This window comes from Galeopterus variegatus, unplaced genomic scaffold (assembly GCF_000696425.1).
Source record: "Galeopterus variegatus unplaced genomic scaffold, G_variegatus-3.0.2 Scaffold736, whole genome shotgun sequence".
In the NCBI taxonomy this organism is placed as follows: Eukaryota; Metazoa; Chordata; class Mammalia; order Dermoptera; family Cynocephalidae; genus Galeopterus; species Galeopterus variegatus.
The window spans coordinates 160140-186863 of NW_007726847.1; the positions used below are offsets into that span (position 1 = coordinate 160140).

General features: G+C 37.0%; 1 protein-coding gene across 1 annotated transcript in view; it reads right to left on the reverse strand.

The window, feature by feature from the left end:
• Positions 1-1319: 1319 nt before the first annotated feature.
• Positions 1320-26724, reverse strand: part of ACER3 (alkaline ceramidase 3) — a 189750-nt gene continuing 164345 nt past the window's right edge. Inside the window, exons 8-11 of the mRNA XM_008571935.1 lie at positions 13400-13501; positions 10887-10991; positions 2501-2546; positions 1320-1892 (exon numbers count right to left, since the gene is read on the reverse strand). Coding sequence (XP_008570157.1) covers positions 1839-1892; positions 2501-2546; positions 10887-10991; positions 13400-13501 — 307 coding nt within the window. The 3' untranslated portion in view covers positions 1320-1838. The remainder of the gene's footprint in view (positions 1893-2500; positions 2547-10886; positions 10992-13399; positions 13502-26724) is intronic.

The following is a 26724-nucleotide window of genomic DNA, read 5'->3' on the forward strand; positions in this document are numbered from 1 at the left end:
CTTTATATAGATTCTTTATCTAGAAGTATGTTTGACTGGAAAATACAAAAAGATAATGGTGTGAAACAAATGAACTAATTAAAAAATGTATAATGGCTGCTAGCCCAGGTAGTTGCATGTGAAATGTAGCCAGAAGTCAGAATCTTGGGGTAAAAGAAAGAATAGTCTTATGGACTGTATGTTGGAACTGTTTAGTTTTATAGCCTCCTAGGGCACACTCAAAATTTTCTTAGATTTATGTTTTGGCAAGTGTTTTTCTTGCTGGAGGGTCATAAAAGTAGTTGGAAGTATCTGCCATAATGGCATGTTGGCATGCTAAGGAAAGGAAAATAGAACTTGGGATAAAATGAAGGCTAGTAGGGGAAGGAAAACAACAAAACATTTTGGGGTTTTAAATTTGTAGCAAGGCTGTGCATTGAATACTGGAAAAATGACAGAAGTGTCTTACCACCTTTGCATAAGAAAAAAATGATTTTCCTTTTGAAGCTGTAGCTCAGGATTTAATCTTGGGTAATGTCACCATGTGGTAAAAACAATCTGGATTTTATAATGTAAAAAGCAGGAAAAAAGTAATAAAAATGAGAAATCATGCAGAACTACAAATATGATGATAAATGAGCAATGGGGTTAAATCAGGCTTTTACTCCAGGCAGGTGTTATGTTTGTGAAACGTGATTCAATTTGTTATACATTCTAATCCAAATTAGAACTAGCTGCCTCACAATGAGATTTTACTGCTGTTTCTTAGCACTCTAATTTTTGGGGGTTCTGCAAGTTACAATTTAGTTAGAGCTGTTCTCAACCCTTATATCTATTTCTTTCAAAAAATGAAGGAGCAGATATTTTAGTAAGCTTCATGTAAACAGGATCTTGATCATTTTAGCTCCAGTTAACTTGACACACTTCTCTTGGGCATAACCATGGCCTGAGAACTGGGGAATACTGCATAATTTTAAACATTCTCTGGTAACTTCAAATAAGTTATGCTAGAAGGATGGAATATGGGTAGGCTAGACTACCAATCATGTTTGCCTACTCATGAAAACAGTGACAACTTAAAGATCTGCAAAGATCAAAGGAAACAGAGCAACCACCTTTAGCTGGCCGGAGGTGCAGCATTCTATAGGTGTCCTCCTGAAGCTTCATAAAGTTTACAAGATGACCCACCTACTCTGATTGCTACAGGCACACACAGAGCCTACCATAAATCCTGGGATATGACAAGTATAGAACCCACTATCTGAGCTTGCTTATGACACTCCAGCTAGCACTGAGACAGACAGTAAAGAACTGCTATCCAGAATTTCCCCTTTTTTTAAACCTTGGAAAACCCTCCAAGAGGTTAATATGATAATATAAATCAAAGCTGACACAGCTAAGTGCTAGCTTACAGCTGACCATCTGGATATAGGATTTTGCCAGTCCTTAACTATTTTTATTATTTAATAAAATGTTAAGAAAGGTATAATGCACATGCAACCCTTGTAAAAAAACAAAAAAAAGGTTAATATCCTATGATTAGCACAAACTGTTAACCTGTTAAAAAAAAAAAAAAGCCCAGTTTTTTTCCAGCATTCAAGTATATACACACACATCTTATCTTTTTCTTTATAAACATTTTAGGGTGAGGAGGAGGAAGAAAATGAGATAAAGCTATGAGCTAAACACCCAACAGTCCGCATTCCTTATTCTCTATGTGGCTGGCAGCATTAGTCAGAAAGTCACTCCTCTGCTGTGATGTTCATGATATATTTGAATGTGTAGATCTTTAAGGATTTCCTTATTCATTCTGCTAGGCTTATGGTAGGTGTTTTTTGTTTTCTTAGTGGAATAATTCATCAGTGCTTCCTGAGAGGCTCAAACAGGATCACTGGCCAGATTCCGAAGAGAAACTGTTTGGAAACAAGTTAGGACAAAATGAGAGAAGATAAAATTATTCCATGTTATTCCTGAAACAGAATGAGAACAAATCCATGGGGCTTGGTAGGTTTGCTAGTGATTGTCCTGGGAATAGAAGCCTGAGGACAGCATATTTCTTTTAGACTTGAACCAGATCTCAGAAAATATTTCTGTTTAATTTGTGTAAATGTATGCAGGTACTTCAGAAAGTTCACGGAAAGATTTGTGTTTATTTTTTTAATTATATTTTTCCATGAACTTTTTCAAGTACCCTTGTATTATGCATCTACTTTGTCAGGCATGGAACTGGGCATTTAAATCATCTCTGATCCTTAAAACAACTCTGCAGTGTAGTTATTAGCAGCTCCATTTTATTGGTGAAGAAACTAAGCCTTAAAGAGAAGAGACTTGCCCAAGATTATGTAGTAGTAAAAGGAAGACTTAAGATTCAGTGCCTTCTGTTTCCAAAGCCTGTGCTCATTTCATTACCTGTCCACAACCCCTTTCTTCTCCCACCTCCACTTCACCATCTCATTCTTCTAATACTCCCTCACAAAACACACACACACACACACACACACATCCTAGGAAGGGGACTTACCTTCACTTTTGGCCTATATCTCAGGTAGAGTGTTCTTGTATATAAACTGAAAGAGAAGTGGGAGAGAGAAAGCTCTTCAGATGAGTTTTTAATCCATGCCAGCTGACTTATGGATAGATTTAATCACAGTGCCTTATGGACTGAATTGTGTTCCCCCAAAGTTTGTGTTGGAGGCTTGGTCCAACCAGATTGGACAAGGTTTAATTTGAAAAATATGCTGATAGTCTTATGAAAGTTCCCTGATACATAACAAGTGCTTTTCTTTTGCTACTTTCAAAAACTCTGACTTTGACTTTTGAGAATTTGATTTTAATGTGTCTCAATGTGGGATTCTTTGGATTCATTTTATTTGGTATCCTTTGGGCATTTTGGACCTTGATGTCCATTTCTTTTGTCAGATTTTGGAAGTTTTCAGCCATTCTTTTTTTTTTCTTTTTCTTTCTCTTTTTTAAAAAAATTTAACATTTACATGTACATATTTGTGGGATGTAGCATATTGTTTCAATATATGCATATACTGAACAATGATTCAACCATTATTTCTTTGAATAAGCTTTTTAGTCCTTTCTCTCTCTGCTCCTTCTGGAACTCCCATAAGACATATTGGTCTGCTTGAGGGTATCCCTGAAGTCCCTCAAGCTATCTTCACTCTTTTCATTCTTTTTTCTTCTCTTACTAGATACTGTCAAATGATACCTTTGAGTTTGCTGCTTCCTTTTTCCTCTTGTGCTAGTCTTCTGTTGAATCCCTCTGTTAAGTTTTTCAGTTCAGTTACTATATTGTCAGTGCCAAGATTTCTGTTTGGTTCTTTAAAAATATTCTCTATCTTTCTTGAAATTCTTACTTTGTTTATTCATTGTTCTCATCTTGTTGAGCATTTTTATGATGGTTATTTTGAATTCTCTGGCAAGTAAGTCATATATCTCAGTTGCATTAATGTCTGTTTCTGGAGTTTTACTCTGTTCAATTGTTTGAATTGTGTTTCCCTATTTCTTTATTTTCCTTGTTTCTCTGTGTTGGTATATATGCATTAGAAAAAAACCTGCCACTTCCCACAGTCTTCATGGATTTGCCTCAAACAAGAAGACACTCACCAATCAACCTGGCCAGAGCTTTTGTGGACTTCTCACACTCTCATGCTAGTCCAAACTGCCATCTTTGTTCTTAGTGGCTCTCAGACATCTTGAGTGTGCCAAGTCCTGTCAGCACTCCAAGACAGGCACGATAGAAGCCAGACCCTCAGGTAGCACTCAGAAAAGTTGTGCTGTTAGATATGTGGTCCAACTGTTTCCCTCCTTGGGGAGAAGTTGGGAGCTCGAGTTCCTTCCCCCCCCCCCTTTCCTGCTCACTCTGCTCAGCTGGGAAGAGCTGTGGTAAGTGCCCACATGATAGTGCAAGCCATTGGTTTGTTATCTATAGCCCTCTGTATGCTGGGAGACTACTGTATGGTAGCCCTGTCAGCACTCTAAGGCAGGGAACACAGAAGTCAGTCCTCAAGTAGCACCAAAAGTTGGGATGCTGGATGTGCACTCTAACTTTATTACTGTGCCAGGTGTGGGAATTATGGCAAAATGTTCTATCTGTTTTTCCTATTGATTTTGATGTGGCTGGTTTTGCACTTACCTGGGGTGCAAGAGTCTCTCAACTAGTTTTTGGATTTCTCACAAAGGGAATTGATCTGTGTGTTGCTGATGAATTAGTGTATCTGCAGAGAGAGGTAAAGTCCAGGCCTTCCTATTCCACCATCTTGGTGACATCTCTCTTCCAATCCATCCTTCTATATATTGTTTGTGATGCAGGAATTGAGACATTAAAAGCCACATTTCTGCATAGCTATATGGCTCCCTGATAGGCTCAGCTAATAGAAGGCATTAGAGAGAGACTGAAAAGCAGGAGGAAACAGAAGCGACTTCTTCCTTCTTGTTTTATTTTCATGAGGGGCTATTGGCTTGTGGTTCCTGTGAATCTCATCCCAATAACACTTCTTCACTGTGTCAGCAGCAGTTTGTTACTGTAGCAACAGTGCTCTTCTTAAGAGGCTTGGGTCACAGCCTCATGGAGCCTCTCCTCTGAGCATAGAGACACTAGAACCAGCTGAATAGTGCCTCCTCTACAGGCCCAAGTTTGGGTCTTCAACACTTCTCTCATTAAGAGATAGGGTCTGTGTCCCCTCTGTTTGAATCTGTGACTTTGACCAATAGAGTATGGCAGAAGTGACACCATATGAACTCTGAGGCTAAGTTATAAAAGGCCCTGATGCTTCTGCCTGGTTCTCTTGAGATGCTCCTTCTGAGGGAAGCCATCTGCTAGGGAAGAAGACTGACTATACTGAGGCTCAACAGACTATATGTAGTGTCCAGCTGATAGCTCTAGCTGAGCCACTAGATGACAGCCAGTATCAACTAACATCCAGTGTAAATGTGCCATCTTTGACATCCATCCCTACTGGAGCCTTCAGATGACTACAGCCTGAGCTAACCTCTGACAGCAATCCTATGAGAGACTCCAAGTGAAAATTGCCCAACTGAGCCCTTCCAATTTCAACACCCACAAAATGGTGAGCAAAATAAAATAGTTATTTTAAGCCAATAAGTTTGGAGTGTGGTGCAACCATAGTAGTTGAAATATTCCTTTTTTCTTTTCCTCTCTACTTTCCTTCTGTAACTCCGTTAAACTTACGCTAGATCCTCTTACTTTATCTTTCATTTCTCTTAACATTACTACTATATTTTTGTCTCTTCTGCATCTAAGTAATTTTTTGATCTATCTTCCAGTTCACTAATTCTTGTTCAATTGAGTCTAATCTGTTATTAGTCCCATACATTGAGTTTTACATTTTGACTAGTATGGTTTTCATTTATAGAGGTTCTATTTGGTTCTTTTTCAAATCTGTTTGAAAAGGGTTCCTTTGCCTTAAAGCTTTTAAATTTAACTTATTTCTTATAACATAAAAGTTAACATTATTTTTATAATCTTTAATAATTCTAATATCTGATATCATTGTAGGTCTCTTCCTACTATACTATTTCTGTTGGGTTCTTGCTCCTGGTGCCTTGTTTCCATGTGTGCTTGGTTATTTTTGACTGTGCACTTCTTATTCTCCTTAATACTTACTTTTGAGAATTCTTTGGAAACTATAATGAAGTCTTTTTCCAGAAGGTTTGGTGCTTGCTTTTGCCAGGCACTTGGGGAATACTACAGGTCTAGGACAACCTTTACCCAAGTTCATGGCATGAGGTTCTCTGGGCCACCTAGGTAGATGGGCTGCAAATCTGTGTGAGGGATGGCTGATGGCAATGACTTCTAGGAAATACATTCTGTTTTCCAACTTTCTTCCTTCTATTGCTCTGCTCAGTGCCAAAACAACTTATTTTGCACAGTTAATTGGGGGTAGAGTATAGAGTGAGTTTACTTTTGGCCCACCCAGCTTAATGTGGGGGAAATCTCCTAACAGACTCTCTTCCTTGGGCTGGCTCCTTTCCTTTGGTTAGCTGTAGGCTTTGATTTCTGTCCCTTTTGTTCCATGAGGCCATGAAATCAGAGCCTAAGTTTGATGGAATGACTAAAATTCTTCTGGCCCAAAGCAGTTTTGGTGTTCCTTTTTGGATATCAGCTTTTCCTTAGACTTTAACTTGTTATTTTCTTTTACCCTCGCCAGTCTTCAATACTTTTAAATATTTTATCCAACACTTTTAGTCATTTTTAGCAGGATATTTGTCTGCATAACCTAGGCTGACATTACTGCAAAAGGTAAATCCTGTGCAATTTAACCATTTCAGCAATCTATGGAGTAAACAATGTTATACTTATTTAACAGATTAGGAAACTGAGGCTTAGAGTCCAAATTTTCTATATAATTGAAGCTTAAACATCTAAGCTGCTGCTGCTTCTTTTGGGGGGAGGGGGGAGGGAAAGCTGGCTAGTACTGGGATCCAAACTCTTGACCATGGTAAGCTTCTTTTATTTTATTTAGGATGAATATCTCTAAAATGTATTCTATTATTTCCTGACTCCTTTTTAAAAAATGATAGTAAAACATTTTACTATTTATAGGCAAAAAAGAAAAAAATTAACTTAAAGCCCTGCTACCAAATCTAGTCAGACTGCTTCCATTTTTCTTTATTCACTTTAACCTTTTTCCACATGCAAATTAATTTTTACACAGGCTTAATAATTACAAAGATATGATTTTAGTTTGTTTGTTCCACTTAAAATCAAAGTATCTTTTTATGTCATTATAAATTTCTCAAATTTATATTTTCAAATGGCTGAATAAAGGACATACTATAATTTATTTGGTGATTCTATTCCAACTACTGAGTAGTTGGTTTTGTTTTTTTATTATTGTTGTTTTGCTAAATTAAATACACTGCGATAAACATCTTTGTGTTTACATACACATTTTCATTTTTCTGGGTTATTTCTTCAGGGTAAATTCCTAGGAATATAATAATGGGGATAAAAAACATAAACATTTTATTTTCATGAATACATGTAATGTCAAATTTCTTTCCAAATGAGTTGCATTAATTTATGTTGCAAAGTAATGTGTGATCATATTATTTTCACTGCAACCTGAAGAATACAGAAAATAATTTCAAAACAGTGTAGCTCACTTTATAAAAAGTATCCAATTATTTTATTTTTAAGTTATTTTTTCAATAGGTAATATAATCATTTGGTAAAAACCTCAAACAGTGCAAAAGAATATATAGTAAAAAGGAGGTCTGTCTCCTGTCTCTGACCGACAGTCCCTTGGCCCAGAGACAACTGCTGTTACTTAATAGTTTACACACTCTTGTAAGGACAGCTTATGCATTTATAAGTATATACATGTATTTAGCTTCCTCTTTTTTACAAAAATTGACATGCCATTGTTTTAGAAGGCATTTCCTTGAGCACAAGCTAGAACATTTTTCCATTTGCTCATTCACTGCAAGTATCTCAAAAAAAGAAACATGGACGCCTAGCCTCTCCCTTCCCTCCTTTTTAATTTTAAAAATGTCAAACCTACAGAAATGTTGTAAGATTGTTATAATGAATTCTTGTATCCTTTTTCTCAGATCCCTGATTGTTATCACTTAACCACATTTGTTCTATCATACCCACCCACCCACCTACCTACACACAAATATACATGTATACACGCACAAATATATATATATATATGTGTGTATATATATATGTATATATATTCTATACAATCTTTGTCTGACATGGTGTTCTGTCACTCCTAAATATTCCAATGCATATTGCCACAAAACAAGTACACTCACCTAAATTACCATAATACAACCCTTCCAATCAGGAAATTAGCATCAATACAGTAGTACCATCCCAGTCATAGACCTCACTCCAATTTTGCCAACAGTCCTAGCAATTTCTTTTTCATTTCTGATACAGATTTCTATGCAGAAACATGCATTGCATTTAATTTTCATGTTATGTCTTAACAGTCTTTTTCTAACTAGCATAGTTCCTCAGTCTTTCCTTGTCTCTCATGTACATGATGGTCTTAAAGAGTATAGGATTTACGTTCTGTAGCATGACCTTCGAGCTGGTAATTCAGTGTTTCCTCATGACCAGACCCAGGCCATGAATTTTTGGCAGGAAAACCACAGAATTTGTCTGGAGCTCATCTAAGTGCATTACATCAGGAGGCACACTATATTGACCTTCTCCATCATGGGCAATGTTAACCTTATTTGCTTGGTCAAGTTGGTTGCTGCCAGTTTTTTTCTCTGTGAAGTCATCATTTTCCCCTCTGTATTAGTATTTCATGGGGAGATATACTGAATTATGCCAATAGTCTTCCTCATCAAACCTTCACCTACCAGCCAGAGCATCCATTGATAACTAATGCCTATCAATTATCCCTAAGATGGTTGCCAAATGGTGATTGTTTCCACTGTTCCAAAGTTGGCATGCATCCTTCTTTAAAGAAGAGCTTTCTTTTCTCCTCATTTGTTGACTGATTTATTTATATCAGTGTGCACTCATGAGTTCCTATTTTATTTAATGTGTTGGAATTTGATACTCTTATTATTTTTTTGATACTCAAATTTTATCTTAGCTTTGGCCAGCAGGGCCCCCTTTCAAGCTTGCTTTTCAGCTCTCATAGGGGACAGAGCTAGGCAATACATATGTGTACATATATATTTATAATTTATATACACACACATCTGGCTCTTTCTGTGTATCAGAGTGTGTGTACATATGCATGTGTATGTATGTGTGAGACACACCCATGAACTCATACCAATACTTTTAATTCTAATCCAACCCCCTTAGGATTCCTTCTAGCTTTTTCTCTGTCCATGGTTGTAAATCCCTTCTGAGACAGCAGTGGACTAAATATATTTACTTATTGTTTAATCAATTAATTTATTTGTCCAGTGCAAACCATTTCCCACCTCCAGCCACTACCCCCATCCACCACCTCCATGCCCCTCTTCCTCACTGCCCTGCTTCCTTGCCCCACACTGCAGCCCATTCCACATCATCACCAGGTTTTCTTGGAAGCTCAGTGTGTGACCCTTTTCCTCACTTCCCATTCCTTGGACATTGAATGCTGCCACCTCTGCGCAGCATCCCTTTCCCTTCACTGCCCTGCTTCTTTGAAGTGTTTCTACACCAGGAGGAAGAAGGAGAAAGGGAAAGGAAGACAGGATGGGGAAAATACAAAGAGGAAGGGGAAGATGGGAAGTCCTAGCCTTTAAAAATAGCATAATGAGTATAATTTCACCTTCTCTTGGGTTTTTACTACAGAAATTAATGGCTGTAATGTATTAAAATGCAGTAATATCCTTGGGCAGTTAGGTGCTAAGTTATGAATTCTTTTTTTTTTTTGACCGGTAAGGGGATTGTAACCCTCGGCATGGTGTGGTCTGCACCATGCTCACCCAGTGAGCGAACCGGCCATCCCTATATGGGATCCGAACCCATGGCCTTGGTGTTATCAGTACCATACTCTCCGAGCCACGGGCTGGCCCTAAGTTATGAATTCTTAGGTTTGCTTCATAGTTATTCTTGTTTCTGTTTTTCTATTATGTGTCTGTTTCCCTAAACATTTCCTCCCATATCCCTTCTCTCTCTCATTTTTGGTGGCTGGCCAGTATGGGGATCCGAACCCTTGACCTTAATGTTATTGGCACCATACTCTAACCAACTGAGCTAACTGGCTAGCCCTCCTTCTCTTTTAAATAAGATATTTCTAACATGCTTTGGGCTGAGAATTCAAATAATCTGTGCAGTAAGAAATTGAAAAAAGTGAAATAAATGCATTTAGAGCCAGGGTTTAAAGAGCTCTTTCATGAGTAATATCTTGAGCTCTTTATAGCATGAATTCAATGATTCTTATTTAGCTGTCCAGAAGCTCCTTTTATATAATTCTCAGGTAGTTAAATTTTAGATAATTCAGGTTGCCTCAAAAGTGAATCTCCAGATAGGTTAGATGCAAATGTTATTTTGGGGTAGCGGCATTTAAAAAATTTTACTTGAATAAATTTTCACATTGGTTCAAAGGAAAATTTTATTCCTCCTCCTACAAATATTTCAGCTTTCTCAATTCCTAAGAAGAATTTGAAGTTAAACTTAGCCTCATCCAATGGTAAAGTGATCAATATGCACACATTCATTATTAGACCATTTAACAATATATACTGAGTGCTTACTATGTGCCAGACATTGTTCTAAGCATTTGGGAGGGTAGCAGTGAATAAGATAAAGTCCCTGTTCTTAAGAAACTCACAGTATAGTTGGGGGAGGTAAACAAGTAAATAAATACTTAACTGGTTATAAATGCTTTGAAGAAAAATAAGGCCTGGTAAGGGGAAAGAGAGTAATATAGAGCTATTATTTGGATGGAGTGATCAGTGGGAGCTCTGACTTCATTTCTTTTGTAAATGGCTGACCTCTGAACAGACTCTGTTAGGGAAGCAGGGGGACAGAAGTGGCAACCAATTTATTTTGGGGAAAGAGACATTAAGCTGGGGACTTCAGGTATTCAAGCTTTCACAGTCCCTTATGAGGGGTTCTAGCTGCCTTTTTTTTCCTTCTAAATTTGTTCTCTTTAAACAAAGATATGCTGATCGACTAGAAATGGAAAATGTTTATATTCTATTTGCATTAAAAAGGAGATGAATGATCTACTTAGACTATAGATCATGTTACAGAGGTCAGTTAGTACAACTATCTCACTTTAAGGATGAGTAAACTGAACTTCAGAGAGGGGAAGGGACTTGCTTAAAGTTACCCAGCGGCAGAGGCAAAGCTGGAACATAAGTTCCTGATTCTGTCTCTAACATTTTATATTTACACCATCCTATTCGAAGAGTAAAGGAGAAAAACACTCCAACACTAGGCTAAAAAAGTCTCTATTTCCTACCTGAAAAGGATGTGAAGATAAGAACCAAGGCCGGTTAAAATATGCCACCATGCATGAAATTGTGTGATGACACTCATGACAGGAGGCAACTTCTTTCGAAAGTTTCTGTGGAGAAGGAGGAAAAAAAATCACCATGTTATATAATTAAAATATTTAGCAACTAATGCTGACAGTCTTAGGACATTTTGAAAATCATTCTCAAATATGGCAATTATATAATTTCCTTAAGTCTGTTGTAGTCTGCCATATTGCTTTCCAAAATGCATTCTGACAAATAGTATTCCTAGCAGAAGTTTCTTGAAGAAATGACTCTGTAGTCAAAGAAATGTGGGAAATGTTATATAGTTTATTGCCCTCTTAGAGATTTTTAATGCATATTAACAGATTAAAGGCTTTGAAAAGTCCTACCATAAATAAAACAGTTTATCTTCATTATTTTCAGGTAACCTACTAATCCTTGGAACTCTTTTTTTCAGGTAATACTTATTAACACTTTATGAAACAAGTCTTTTCTGAAACACACTTTGGGAAACTAGTCCAGTTATAGCTATCCACTCAAGAAACTGGATATGTGCTTTTCCTACATCCTACATTGCAACCATCACTTAATTACAGCACCACTGACTATGAAGTGAAATAATAGATATAAAGTCTTTTTATATCTATTATTTATATCTATTTTTTCACTTTATAGTCAGTGATTCTTTGAGGAGGCTATTACTAGCTTTGCTTTACAGATTAGAAACCTAAAATTCAGAGAGATTAATTGGGTTCCCTAAATCATTCAGCTAGTGGCACAGCTGGGTCTCAAATTCTAGACCTTTTGATTAAGTATATACTGTATTAACGTTTAATAGAGGGGAAGAACCAATGTGAAACACAAAATTATTTTCCTAGATATCCTCATGAATTTTTGAGACAATTATCATCTTTAAGAGCCTACTTTGTTTCTTAGTGGTTTTCACCCAGGGGTTAATGATCCACTGCAGCAGTGTAAAACCTCCAGTAGGGGTTCTGCTGGGTATTCCTCATTCAGAACCACTCACCTAGATCTTAGTTTTCTAAGCAAGATGTATTATTTGTTTGTCTACATTTAAGATCTACATTTACTTACTTAACTTTTTTTTTTTCCCCTTTTTGTCTTTTATCGTGACCGGCAACGGATCGCAACCCTCAGTGTCGCGCCTGTACCGGACCGGGACCGGCAACGGGATCGCAACCCTCGGTGATGCGCCTGCGCCTTGCTCAGCCAGTGAGCGGCAGGTCTGTATGTGGGATCCGAACCCTCGGCGGGAGCGCCGCCACGCTGCTCCCGAGCGGCGCACTGTAGCAGTGCGCCACCGGGCCGGCCCCTACTTACTTAACTTTTTACTGTGGAGAATTTCAAACTTGTGCAAAGGTAGACAAAATAATAATGTATCCATTACCCAACATCAACAATTATCAATTTATGGTCAATCTGTGCCATCTAAACCCCTCATCCACTTCTCCCTCCCATATTATACTGAAGCAAATCCCAGATATTGTATCATTTTATCTATAAATATTTCAGTATGCATCTCTAAAAGATGAAAACTTCCTTAAAACATAACCATAATACGATTTTAATACCTAAAAATATTAACAGTAATCCCTTAATATTATCAAATATTCAATTATTGATCAAAGTCCCAAATTTCTTATTTTTTTTTTGTTTTTGTTTTTTGTTTTTCTTTAACAGTTGGTTTGTTTGAATCAGGATCCAACACATCAAAGACCAACAAAAACATTGTGTTTGGCTGATAAATCTCTTAAGTCTCTTAATCTGTATGTTCCTCCTTGCTCCTTTTTCCCCCTCTGCAATTTATTTGCTGAAGAAACCAGGTCATTCATCCTATAGATTTCCCACAGTCTGAATTTGCTGATTGCTTTCCTGTGGTGCTGTTCAATATATTCCTCTGTCCTCTGTGTTTATGCAAAACTGTTAGGTCACAGAATTTTGAACTGGAATGACCCAGTATTTTAATCTACTTCATATGCTTACTTTTATGGAATTTGAGGCCCATAAAGAAAGTGTTTTAGTGACAGACTAGAATACAGAGGTCTAAGTCTAAGATTCCAACTCCTTTCAATACATAATTGCTGACAAGGTGGTAGAAGGACCACTTACCTTTCTTAGAAAATAAATTTACATGTTTTCATATGCTTATTACAAATCATTCTTATTTATTCAATAAAACAGATTAGGCAGGTTTCAAAGACATAGTCAACATTTGATTAACTGTATAATTTTGTGATGAACACACACACAAAATCCAAACCTTACAGAGATTATGAAATATTCTTAGGTCCAAACTTTTAGGTAATTTAAACAGGTATTCCCACAGTTTAACTTTGTTGTGCTGTACATCTTTTAAGTGTCAACAATGGTAAAAATTCATTTCAGGGCACTAACATTTCTATATGCCTATGAAATTCTGTGCTTACTAGAATGCTTCCAAAAATATTTCTCAAGGAATGAGAATATATCTTACCTTAGTGAATCACAAAAGATGTTATCTATGTTCCATAATAAAAATCCCAATAAAAATATACCCAAGGATGTATAACCCAGTCCTTTAAGCCATGGATAAACCCTGTGGGGAAAAAAAAGCAAAATGAAATTTTCTCAAATCATGTTATCATAGCTTGAAGACATCACTTTCATGAGAAGGAAGGGTTTTCATTAGTATTAAAAGCAAACCTACCAATTAAATTCTCTAAACATTTGCCTACTATATTCAGCCATTAAAAGGTATTGAGAAAGAATTGGTCACGAAGAAATTGCTAAGTATATCAGGAAGGTAATCTGAAAGTGCCCAATAACTTTTTCAGTCCCATGGAAGAGGCAGGGGGATGGTGGATTAGAATTAACATGGATTGAGTCACATGTTCTTGTGTCAGGCACTGTAGTTAAAAAATATATATAAGCATATACATTAATTCATTAAATCACTTTGTAATACATATCAAGTGCTTACTATGTGTCAGGCATTGTCCTAAGCATCTGTGATAGTAGCAGTGAATAAGATAAAGTTCCTGCTCTCAAGGAACTTGAAGTACAGTTGGGGGAGGTGAACAAGTAAATACATACATAACTGGTTATAAATGCTTCGAAGGAAAATAAAGCTTAGGAAGGGGTAAGAGAGTGATTTGGAGGTATTATTTGGATGGGCTGGGAACACACGCACACACAATCTTCACATACTACATTTACTCTTTTTTGTACAGCATTTTTAATTTGGCATAATTATTTTGAGATTCGTCCATGCTGTAATGTGTATCAATACTAATTTCCTTTTATTGCTGAGTAGTATTCCATTATATAGATATAGTACAATTTATTTATCTGTCCAAATACTGGCAGACATTTGTATTGTTTCCAGTTTTTGATTATTACAAATAGAAGAGCTATGAACTGCTAAGACTTTGTATGGACATATGCCTTCATTTCTCTTGGGTAAACAGCTAGGAAAGGAATGACTGGGTTGTATGGTAAGTAAATGTTTAACTTTTTAAGATACTGCCAAACTGTTTTCTTAAATGTACCATTTTACATTCCCACTAGCTGTGTATGAGTGTTCCAGCTGTTCCACATCCTTATCAACACTTGGTGTGATGTCATTCTCTGTCATTTTAGCTGTGGTTTTAACTTGCATTTCCTTAATGACAACATATTGAACATCTTTTCATGTACTTATTGCCACCTATATATCCTCTTTGATGATGTTTGCCTTCATATTACTGAGTGTAAGAATTCTTTATATATTCTATATGTAAGTCCTTTGTTGGAAATATATTTTCCCCAAGTCTGTGACTTGCCTTTCATTTTCTGAAAACTGTCTTTTGAAGAACAAAGCTTTATAATCTTGATGCTCAATCTATCAGTTCTTTTTGCTTATATTTTGTGCTTTTGTGTCCTAATTAATAAATCTTTGCCTAATCAAAGGCTGCAAAGACTTCTATGTTTTCTTCTAGAAGCTTAATAATTTTAGCATTTACATTTAGGGATATGATTTAATTATTTTTTAAATAATGGTGTGAGGTTGAAGTTCATTTTTTCCCCAAAAGAATATTCAGTTGTTCCAGCACAATTTGTTGAAAAGATTATCTTTTCCACACTAAATTACCTTTGTATATTTATTGAAAATCAGGTCAGAATGGTTATGTGGGTCTAGTTTTGGGTGTTCTATTGATCTATACACCACCAATACAACAGTGTTTTGATTAGTGTAGAACAGAGTAAATCAAGTAGTGAAAATCCTCTAACTTTGTTCTTTTTCAAAACTATTTTGGATATTCCAGATCCTAGCATCCCCAAGTAAATGCTGGAATGACTTTCTCAATTTTTACAAAAAAGTCTGCAGAGATTTTGATTGTGATTCTATTAAACCTACAAATCAATGTGAGAAAATTGACATCCTAACAATATTGAGTTTTCTAATCCATAATATATCTCTCCAATTATTTAGGTTGTCTTTAATTTCTTGAAGCAAAAAACTGTACATGTAAGTTTTCAAAGTGTAGATCTTGCACATACTTGCTAAATTAATCCCTAAACATTTCATGTTTTTTGATGTTGTAAACTGTATTTTTAAAAATTTCACTTTCCAATTTGCTCACTGCTAGTACACACATAGAAATCATAGAAATATGATTTTTGAATACTGACTAGAATCTTGTGACCCTGCTAAAATTCACTGATTGCTTCTAGTAGTTTCTCTACACATTCTGTGATATATCTTGTACATAATCATGTCATCTGCAAATAACTTGCTGGATAGGCATTCCACCAGTATAATGTTGAATTGAAATGGTGATAGTACATATCCTTTCATTCTTGATTTTAAAGGGATTTCTTTTTAACATATAATGACTAAGTGTGCTATCTGCTATAGAGTTCATACATTAAGAAAGTTCCCTTCTATTACTAGTTAGTGAAGATTTTTGTTTTTTGTTTTTATTTATTTAATTTCATTTATTGAAACTCAATTGATTATACATAACTGTGGGGTACAGCATTGAATATCATTACCTGTGTAGAATATGTGATGATCAAATCAAGGATAATTAGGATACTGAATATTACATAATGTAATCATTTTTTGTGGCCCTTTCCAATGTTTTGCAAACTCCCCCTTCCCCTTCCCCTTTCCCATCTCTGGTGGCCTCAGTTCTGTTCTCTCCTTGAGAGTTCAACAAATTATTGTGATTGCTGTATCTTTCTTTTATTTATTTTTATTTCTTAATTTTTTTTGGTGGCTGGCTGGTACAGGGATCCAAACCTGTGACCTTGGTGTTACAAGGCTGCACTCTAACCAACTGGGCTAACTGGCCAGCCCCCAATTTTTTGGAATAGTTTGAAAAGAATTGCTATTTTTTTTTTCCTTTTTGTCTTTTTTCGTGACCGGCATCAGATCGCAACCCTCAGTGTTGCGACCGGCAACGGGATCGCAACCCTCGGTGTTGCTCCCGCACCTTGCTCAGCCAGTGAGCGGCCGGTCTGTATGTGGAATCTGAACCCTTGGCGGGAGCGCTGCCGCGCTTCCCAAGCGGCGCACTGTAGCAGTGCACCACCGGGCTGGCCCTGAAAAGAATTGCTATTAATTCCTCTTTAAAGGTAGAATTCAGCAGTAAAGCCTTCTGTCCTGGGCTTTTCTTTGTTGGGAAACTGCTGATTATTGCTTCAATCTTGTTTGTTATTGGTCTGTTCGGGTTTTCTGTGTTTTTTTTGGTTAAGTGCCAGTAGTTTGTATGTGTCCAGAAATTTAACCTTTTCCAGGTTTTCAATTTTTTTTTTTTTTTGGCATATAGTTGTTTATAATAGCCTCTAATGATTCTTTGTATTTCCGTGGTATTGGCTGTAATGTCTCCTTTTTCATTTCTGATTTTTGCTATTTAGGTCTTCTCTCTCCTTTTTTTAGTTAGCCTAGCCAATGGTTTGTCTATTTTGTTTATCTTCTCAAAAAACCAACTTTTTGTTTCATCAATCTTTTGTATCATTTTTTTGGTCTCTATTTCATTTTATTCTGCCCTGATCTTAGTTATTTCTTTCTTTCTTTTTTTTTTTTTTCCTTTTTTTTGTCTTTTTTCGTGACCGGTAATGGGTTCGCAACCCTTGGTGTCGCGCCCGTACCGCGACCGGCAACGGGATCGCAACCCTTGGTGTCGCACCCGCACCGCGCTCAACCAGTGAGTGGACCAGTCTCTATATGGGATCCGAGCCCTCGGCGGGAGCGCTGCCGCGCTCCCAAGCACCGCACTCTACCGAGTGCACCACCGGGCCGGCCCTAGTTATTTCTTTCTGTATACTAATTTTGGGATTCAATTGTTCTTGTTTTTGTAGTTCTTTGAAGTGCAGCATTATAGGCTGTTTATTTGAAATCTTTCTATTCTTTTGATGTAAACATATATTGCAATCAACTTTCCTCTTTGTACTGCTTTTGCAGTATCCCACAGGTTTTCAGACGATGTATCTTTATTTTCATTAGTTTCAAGAAAATTTTTGATTTCCTGTTTAATTTCTTCTTGGACCCATAGATCATTCAGGAGCATGTTGTTTAATTTCCACGTATTTGTATAGTTTCCAGAGTTTCGCTTGTTATTGATCTCTAGTTTTATTCTGTTGTGGTCTGAAAATATACTTGAAATGACTTCAGTTTTTTTTTTCCTTTTTGTCTTTTTTTTTCGTGTCCGGCAACGGATCGCAACCCTCGGTGTCACGCCCGCACCTTGCTCAGCCAGTGAGCGGGAGGGATCCGAACCCTGTATGTGGAATCCGAACCCTGTATGTGGGATCCGAACCCTTGGCGGGAGCGCCACCGCGCTCCCAAGCGGCGCACTGTAGCAGTGCGCCACCGGGCCGGCCCGAAATGACTTCAGTTTTAAAAATTTGTTGAGACTCGATTTGTGATATTGATGATTGTTATGTCTTTTTGCTGGATAAATGGATAGATTACTTTATCCTTATATAATGGCCTTATTGTCTGTTTCTATGGTTTTTAGCTTAAAGACTATTTTATCTGATATAAGAATAGCTTCTCCTGCTTGTTATTTGGTTTCCATTTGTGTGGTATATATTTTTTCTAGCCTTTCACTATTATTCTGTGTGTGTCTTTACAGGTGAGGTGAGTCTCTTGAAGATAGCATATAGTTGGGTCTATCTTTTTAACCAAGTCTGTGTCTTTTCAGTGGGGAACTTAATCCATTTACACTTAGGTTTATTATTGGAAGGTACTGTCTTACTCCTGGCATTTTATCAATTTTCATGTGGATGTTTTAAATATCTTTTGTTCCTTTCTTCCCTTTTTATTTTTGTCTTTGGTGTTGGTTTTTTGAGTTTTTTCTTGTTTGCATTTTTGTTCTACCAGTGGGTTTTGTTCTTTCTTGTGTATTTATGGTAGTGATTATCACTTTTTGGATTCTAGATGCAGGACTCTCTTGAGAATTTCTTGTAGGGTTAGTTATGTGGTGGTGAACTCCCTCAGCTTTTGTTTGTCTGAGAAATAAACTATTTCTCCCTCATTTCTGAAGGATAGCTTTTCTGAGTATGGTATTCTTGGCTGGCAGTTTTCTTCTTTAAATATTTTGAATATATTATCATACTCTCTTTTGGCCTGTAGAGTTTCTATTGAGAAGTCTGATGGGGATTCCTTTATAGGTGCTCTTCTCTTGCTGTTTTTAAGATTCTCTCTTTGTCTTTAAGCTTTGCCAGTTTGACTGTAATGTGTCTCAGGGAGGATTTTTTTGGATTGAATTTGTTTGGGAATCTTTGAACGTCCTGGATGTCAAGGTCCATGTCTCTCCGTATCCCTGCTAAGTTTTCTGCTATTATTTTGTTGAATAGGTTTTCAATGCCTTTTCACTTCTCTCCTTCTGGACTACTCATGATTTGGATGTTTGTGCACTTAATTTTGTCTGCTAGCTCTCTTAGATTTTCTTCATTTTGTTTGATTCTTTTTTCTTTTTCTTTTTGGTCAGGCTTGGTTACTTTGAAAAGACTGTCTTCCAGGTCAGAAATTCTTTCTTATGCTTGCTGTAAACTGCTGCTTAAGCACTTGGTTGTGTTTTTTCTTTCATTGAGTGAATCCTTCAGTTCCAGGAGTTCTGCTACATTCTTTTTAAAGTATTAATGTCTTTGTAAATTTCCTCCTTCATATCCTGGATATTTTTTCTCATTTCATTATGTTGTCTAACAGAGTCTTCTTGTATCTCACTGAGTTTCCTTAAGATTGTTGCTTGGAATTCCTTTTCAGTCATTTCAAGGGTTTTCTGCTCTGTGGGGTCTGGTACTTGGGAATCATTGAATTCCTTTGGTGGTATCATATTTTCTTATTTTTTTCATATTTCTAGTATCTCTATGTCGATGTCTGGTCATTTGGTAAAGCAGTTGCTTCTTCTGTTACTCTGGAGTGGGCTTTGAGGAGAGAGACTTCCTCCTATAGATCTTTTTTATATTGACCATCAAGTAGGGTGTTTTAGTTTTGGTTCTGGGAGAACACATTAGTGTAGTCTCTATGTGGGTACTTCAGCTGTATTCATTGTTGGAGTTGCATGTGAACACCTCCATGGCCTAGGCACTGGGGCACTTAGTGATTCCTTGCTGAGGTTAGTGACACTGTGTTGGTTTGCTGAGGATGTGAGTGAGTTCTTGAGCTCTTGGGAGAAGTGCCGGGGTGCCCTGTCACTCTTTGGCTGCAGTGGGTGACCCTGTGTGGGCTTGTTGGCACCCTGGCTAGAGTCCCATGACTCTGGTGGGTACACTGGGGTACACTGGAGCTCTTCAGATTGAATGGGTGACTCTTGGTAGGGTTTCTCCTTCCTCTTTCCTACAGGCAGAGGCTCCTCCTGGATCCTTGTTTACCCTGGTTGGGGAATGGATTGGTGGTGATTGGGAATTTTATTTCTTACTCTGTTTGGGTATCCTGGGTTTCTGTACTCTCGGGGGGTTTTTTGTGTGTCTCTCTCCAGATCACGGCAGTTACATGGGCTGTGCATGTACCTCCCACCCCCAGGAGTGCTACCTCATTTGGCAGCATAATTCTCCCCATGGGTTGGTGCATTGGGTTGTGGGTCTGTGCTTGCTCACCTCTTTCCCTAGGCTCCGCTGGTAACTCTCCTTGTGTCAATGCACTTGAGTGGTTGGTGGCCACCTGCATAGTGGCAGTGGCTACCACTGTGGCCATGATCTGCCCTTGCTGCGGCAGTGGCTGTGGTGGACCACCCACACAGAAATGGTGTCTGTGGCAGTGGTGGGGACTGCTTGTGGCTCCCAAGGTCCCAGGTGCTCCTGCCATCCGTTGGGCCATAGTTCAGGTTTTTCTTATTTTGTTTTGTTTTCTTAGATCGTAAATATATGTTGAATTTTACAGAATGCTTTGTCTAAATCTACTGGTATCATCATGTAATTTTTTCCTTTATTTTTTAAATATGATGAATGGCAGTAATAGGTTTTTTCACATATTTTGTAATTTAAGTATTTGTGTATAAGTTAATGTGAGCAGTGATTAACTTAAAAATCATCAGGAAAACACAAAGCTGGCAATATATGGGAAGGGCATTAATGCCACTGTTTGATGAAGGTTGTCAAGAGAAGATGCAGTTGAGAGTTATAGAGTGGCTTCAGTTTTTCATAAAGTTTATCGCAACCCCCTTTGGGGAAGGCAAGAATGAATCCCAGGAAACACAGGGCTCAACACAGTGAGGGCATCTGGCAGTGTGGGCCAGGTGATGAAATGTGACAGGAATATAATCAGTGGGAGTGAGGCACTGTCTGTTTTCTGCTTCTAAACTTACTTACCGTGGCCAATCTTCAGCTTTCAGGAGTAGTTCAAAGCAAAATACTTCTGTGGGGTGAAATGAATGTCTTTGGTTATCCAGGCAGCAGGGCACGTAGGAGAGAGCAAGAACATCAGCACATGGTCCATGCAAGCTAAGTATGGATAAGATTCTGGGGACATACTAGCTATATATTATCAGGTGCAAGAGTGTATTATACAGAAGGCCCTCAGCATATCTGTGTCTAGAGTCACACTGCTTCATTCTGGATTGGCTGCCTGTGTAGTGTACAGCAATAATTTCAGGAATCTCTTCCCTTCTCTACACCTTCACCTTGGGAACTACTTTCACCTCTCTCCTATGGTGGATATCCTCTCTTGTATCCCATGCCTTCCTCCTTTTTGTGTACAAACTGTCTCATTCTGGTGAAACACATCCTCCGATAGCTTCCTGAACAATAGTTTATGGGATATAAGTTTTTTTTGAGACTTGAATTTATGAAAACATATTTTTCTCCATATTTTATTGATAGTTTGGCTGACTATAGAATTCTAGGTTAGAAATAATTTTTCTTTAGAAACTTAATTGATCTACTATCTTCTAGCTTCCAGGGTTGCTTTGGCAAGCCCAAAGCCATTCTAATTCCTGATCCTTTGTATATTACCTGCTTCCCAACTCTATAATCTTATGGAATCCTTCCTTGTTCTACAATTCTGAAACTGGATGGGTCTATTTCCATCCACTGTGCTGGGTATCCAGTGGGTTTTTTTAATCTAATATTTCATGTCCTTTAATTACAGGATATTTTCTTGAATTATTTTGGTGATTTCCTCCCTTCTATTTTCTGTCCCGTCCCCCCCCCCTTTTCTGTTGGTTTTTCTATTCTAGCTCAGTATTATCTATTCAGTAATATTCCTATTGAGTCTCTTCTGTTTTCCATTTCTTTCTCTCTCTCTCTCTCTCTTTTTTTTTTTTTCAGAGTGGCTTCTTTAGCAGTATCTTTCGAACCTTTCAATTCAGTTTTTCATTTTATCATATTTTTATCCTTTAAGTTTTTGAGGGGGATTCTCTGAATGTTACTTTTTTTTTTTATAGTATCCTACTCTTAATTCATACGTACAGTATATCTCTTGGAATATTAGTGAACTGATATTTGTTGTTTTTGAAGTTTTATTCTTCCTATATAAGTTGGAAACTCCAAGTTGATTTTTTTCCTTATTATTTGTTTTGGCCTCAATCTTTCATATTGGATGCATTTATCATATGTCTGGCACTGCCTCCTCATTTTTTTTTTTTTGTCTTTTTCGTGACCGGTAAGGGGATCGCAACCCTTGGTGTGGTGTCGCCCGCACCGCGCTCAGCCAGTGAGCGCACCAGCCATTCCTATATAGGATCCGAACCCGCGGCGGGAGCGTTGCCGCACTCCCAGCACGAGCGCCGCACTCTCCCGAGTGCGCCATGGGGTCAGCCCACTGCCTCCTCATTTTTAAGAGTCTAGAAAGGGAGACTAAAAAGGTGACCCCAAGCCCTAAGGATATAGTCGATATCCTTGGACTAGTGACCTTCACTGTAGGGTTATTTTCTGGGCCAATTGTTGGGGAATCCTTAATATCAGTATTTTTGGGTATTTTAGGCTGGTCATATTCCCTAAAAGAAGACTCTTTTATAATTTTCTTCCTAGAAGTCTTTCCATTCAGCAGGCAGGATGCATAAGATCACCAAAATTTCCCTGATTTCAGTACGGTATTCACGTGTTCAATTGTACCTGGAAAAATCCAATGTAGACATATTGTTTACCCTTTTCAGAGAATAAGCCTTCAGATTTCTGCAGTTTCTCAGTGCTATGGAGGCATCTAACAGCTTATTAAATAGCTTTTAACTAATCCTTCTTATTTTAAACCCCTTCTGTATCCCCTTTTCCACACTGCATGATGCTGCTAATGTCTGATACTTGAGAAGATTCTGTGATGTAAACTGAAGGTTCCTGGTTTAGGATTTGGCTTTCTTGGGTCAGTTAAGACACTTAGCAATGGTATGTCTACTTTCCAGCTTCTAGAATTTTATTGAGTCTTCTTCTTGTGGGCTTATGCTTTTTAAATAAATTCCTTTGTTTTAGTCCTAGAAGGATTTCCGAGCAGAGCAAAATTAGTTAGCTGGTGATCTTCAATATTTTGTCTCTCTTTTCTCTTCCATTAATTTATGCCCTGTATTATTTCCATTCTTCATTTCTCTTCAGGTGTACTTTATTGATCTATTTTCTAATTCTTGAAGCTGGATGCTTAGTTCATTATTTTTCAGCTTCTTTTTTTCTAATGTGAACATTTAAGGTCATAAATTTCCTTCAAAGAACTACTTTAGCTACATCTTCATTTTTGTAGTATTTTCATTAAAATGCCATTCTAAGTATTTTAAAATTTCCATTATGATTTTTTTTTTAACTCATGAGTATTTAGAAGTGGGGTTTTAAGTTTCCAAAAACGTGAGTATTTTGACTAATTCTGTTTTGTTTTATTTAAACTTACTGCACTATCGTCAGAGAACATGTTGTGCATGATACCAATTCTTTAAAGTTTGTTGAGCCTTGCTCTAACGCTAGTATCTGACAGATTTAATTATTCCATGCCTAATTGAGAAGATTATGGATTCTTTACCTGTTGAGACTATAAGATCACTTTGTTATTGTGTTGCTCAAATTTTTCTATATCCTTATTCATATTTTTTTGTCTGAGTTATGGAGTTAAAAAATCTCTTCATGATGGAGCACTGTCTATTTCTCTTTGTAATTCTGTCAATTTTTGCTTACTTAAATTTTTTCATAAAAGTTTAGAATTGCCATTTCTTTCTGGTAAATTGAATCTTTTATTTTGAATGTAGTGAATACATTTGTTTTAAATAATGCCCTCAAAGTTTTTTCAACTGTTATTAAAATTTCTAGTCCAACTTTCTTTTGGATCTGGTTTTTAGAATTCCATTTACCCTTCCATGTTTTTGAAAGATATTGTAAAATCAATTACTATTTTTAGTGGTTACCAAAAATGCACATGTAAAAACTAAAAGTAATCACTGTGTGTACCCACTTCTCAAATAACAAGGACCTTAGAAACTAGGTAACTTTGATTATGCCCTTCTACTTTACATATTATTTTGTCTACCATTTTAGTTCCATTTTGCATATTAAAAAATACACTCTCCCAAATTACACATTATTTTTTTAAGCAGTCACAATATTTTGTTCAGATTTCCTGTAGTTTATCACTTTTTCTCCTTTAGTCTTCTTTCTTGCATCTCAGGTCTTGCTCCTAAAGAATATCTTTTAAAAAGTCTTTTATTGAAGTGTATTGGCAAACTCTATTTTTGTTTGTCTCAAAATGCCTTTATCTTACTGTGTTTTTGAAAAATATTTGGGCATAGACCAATTGGTCTATAGCAGACTTATCAACAGCAACAGTAGAAGTCAAAACACAGTGGGACTGTTTTTTTCAAAGTACTAAAACAAATGAACTATTGGCTTAGAAATAATAAGGCACTCCTGCCCCTCCCTGCCAGAGTAGTATCAGCAAAGCCTAGTAGAGAATGAGAACTCTCACATCAGCCCAGCAGTTACTAAGGATCCAATTTTCCAATGAGGCTGCCAACAGAGGCTGAGGAGAGGCATGCATGGACTTCTACCAGTATATGGTAGTAATGAGGAGGCATTCAGGGACCTGTGGGCTATACCAAAAGATCTAAGTTTCATGTTATATTGGTGTCCCAGAAGGAGAGGAGAAAGAGGGTGGAGCTGAAAAAGCACTTGATGAAATAATGGCTAAAACTTCTAAATTTGGCAAAAACAAACACACAAAACACAGAAAAATCCCAACAACCCCCAAACAAAAAAACTATAAACATACAGTTTCAAGAAGCTGAGCCAACCTCGAAGACATAAAACCCAAAAGAAATCCACATTATGACACATCATAGCCAAACCTCTAAAAACTAAAGACACAGAAAAATCCTGAAAGCAGTGAGAGAGAAACAACACCTTACCAATAGGAAAAAAATTCAAACGATAGAGGATTTCTCATCAGAATATATGAAGGCCAGAAGGAAGTGGCTCAACATTTTTCAAATTCTAAAAGAAAAGAACTGTCAACTTATAATCCTATATCCAGAAATATATCCTTCAGGAATGACATAAAAGTTGAGATATTCTCAGGTGAAGGAAATCTAAGAGGAGATATTGTCAGCAGACACACCCTAAAAGAATGGCTAAAGGAAGTCCTCTAAACAGAAAGGAATGATGAAAGAAGAAATTTTGGAACATCAGGAAGAAAGAACAATGGAAAATAAATATATGGGAAAACACAATACATTTTCCTTCTATTGAGTTTTCTAAGTTATGTGCTACAGTTGAAGCAAAAACTATAACTGTCTGATGTGTCTCTAAATGCACGTAGAGAAAATATTTACAATAATTATATTTTAAATGGGGAAAGATAAAGGCACTGGTGTGGGCTGAATTGTTTCCCTCCCTCCCCAAAATAAAATATGTTGAAGTTCTAACCCTACTACTTCAGAATGTGACCTTATTTTAATATAGGGTCATTGCAGATATAATTATTTAAGATGAGATCAGACTGGATAGAGTGGGCCCCTATTCCAATATGACTGGTGTCCTTATAAGAAGACTGCCATGTGAAGACACAGAGATGCAGGGTGAATGCCATGTGACAACAAAGGCAGAGACTGGAGTTATGCGGCTACAAGTCAAGGAACACCAAAGATTGCCAGCAAACTGCCAAAAGCTAGGAAAAGAAAAGGAAGGATTCACCTACAGGTTTCAGAGGGAGCATGTTCCTGGGACACCTTCATTTTGAACTTCTAGCCTCCAGAACTGTGAAACAATAAATTTCAGATACTTTAAGCTGCCTAGCTTGTGGTATATTGTTATGGAAGCCCTAGGAAACTAATAAAAGCACATAAAGGGGAGGTAAGTTTTCTGCTCTTCACTGGAACTGGTAAAATGCTAACAACATTAGACTGTTATAGGTTATGTATACATAATGTAATACTGAGAACAACCATTAAAAAAGCAATACAAAGACAATCACAAACACTACAGATATACTAAGATGGAATTCCAAAAACATTTAAGTAACTTACGGGAAGGCAGGAAAAATACAGAGAAGCAAAAAGAAGAACAAAAACAGAACAAACAGAAAACCAAAAAAATAAAATGGCAGACTTAAGCCCTAACATATTAATAATTACAATAATGTTAATGACCTAAATACACCAATTAAAAGAGATTGAAAGAGTGGATTAAAAAACATGACCCATCCCTGGTGATGTAGTGGCTAAAAAAAAATTACTCAACAATATAATATCTAAAGGAAATCCACTTTAAATATAACAATAAGCAGGTTGAAAGTAAAGATATATCATGCAAACATTAATCAAAAGAAACACTATGTTAATATGGTTATATGAGATAAAGTAGACTTCAGAGCAAAAAAAATTACCAGAGACAAAGAGGAATGTTACGTAATGATGAAAGAGTCAATTCACCAAGAAGATGTACCAATTCTAAATGTCTATTCACCAAACAAATAGAGCTGCAAAATATGTGAAGCAAAAAATGATAGAATGAAGGAGAAATAAACAAATCCAAAATCATGTTTGGAGACTTCAAAACTCCTCTTTCAAAAATTGCTGGAACAACTAGACATAAAATCAACAATGACATAGAAAAATTCAACAACACCACTGTGCATTAAATAGCTAACTCAGTAGTCTTGGGGAGCACAAACATTGCACAGTCCAAAGAATGGACTGACATTTGACTGGATCCTGGGAGATAACTTCTGAGTCCTTGAAAGACCCTTCCCAATAAACATGCCTTTATATACCTGACATTTTGGGCCATGCCAGATAGTTTATGCTAATAACATGATTTATAGTAAACACCTATTTTTGTTTGCTTGGGGTCCTGGGCCATGCTATATCAGTTTGACTTCTAGGTGATAAACCATAATCATGAGTTTAACAGCTTTGCTGAATTTTT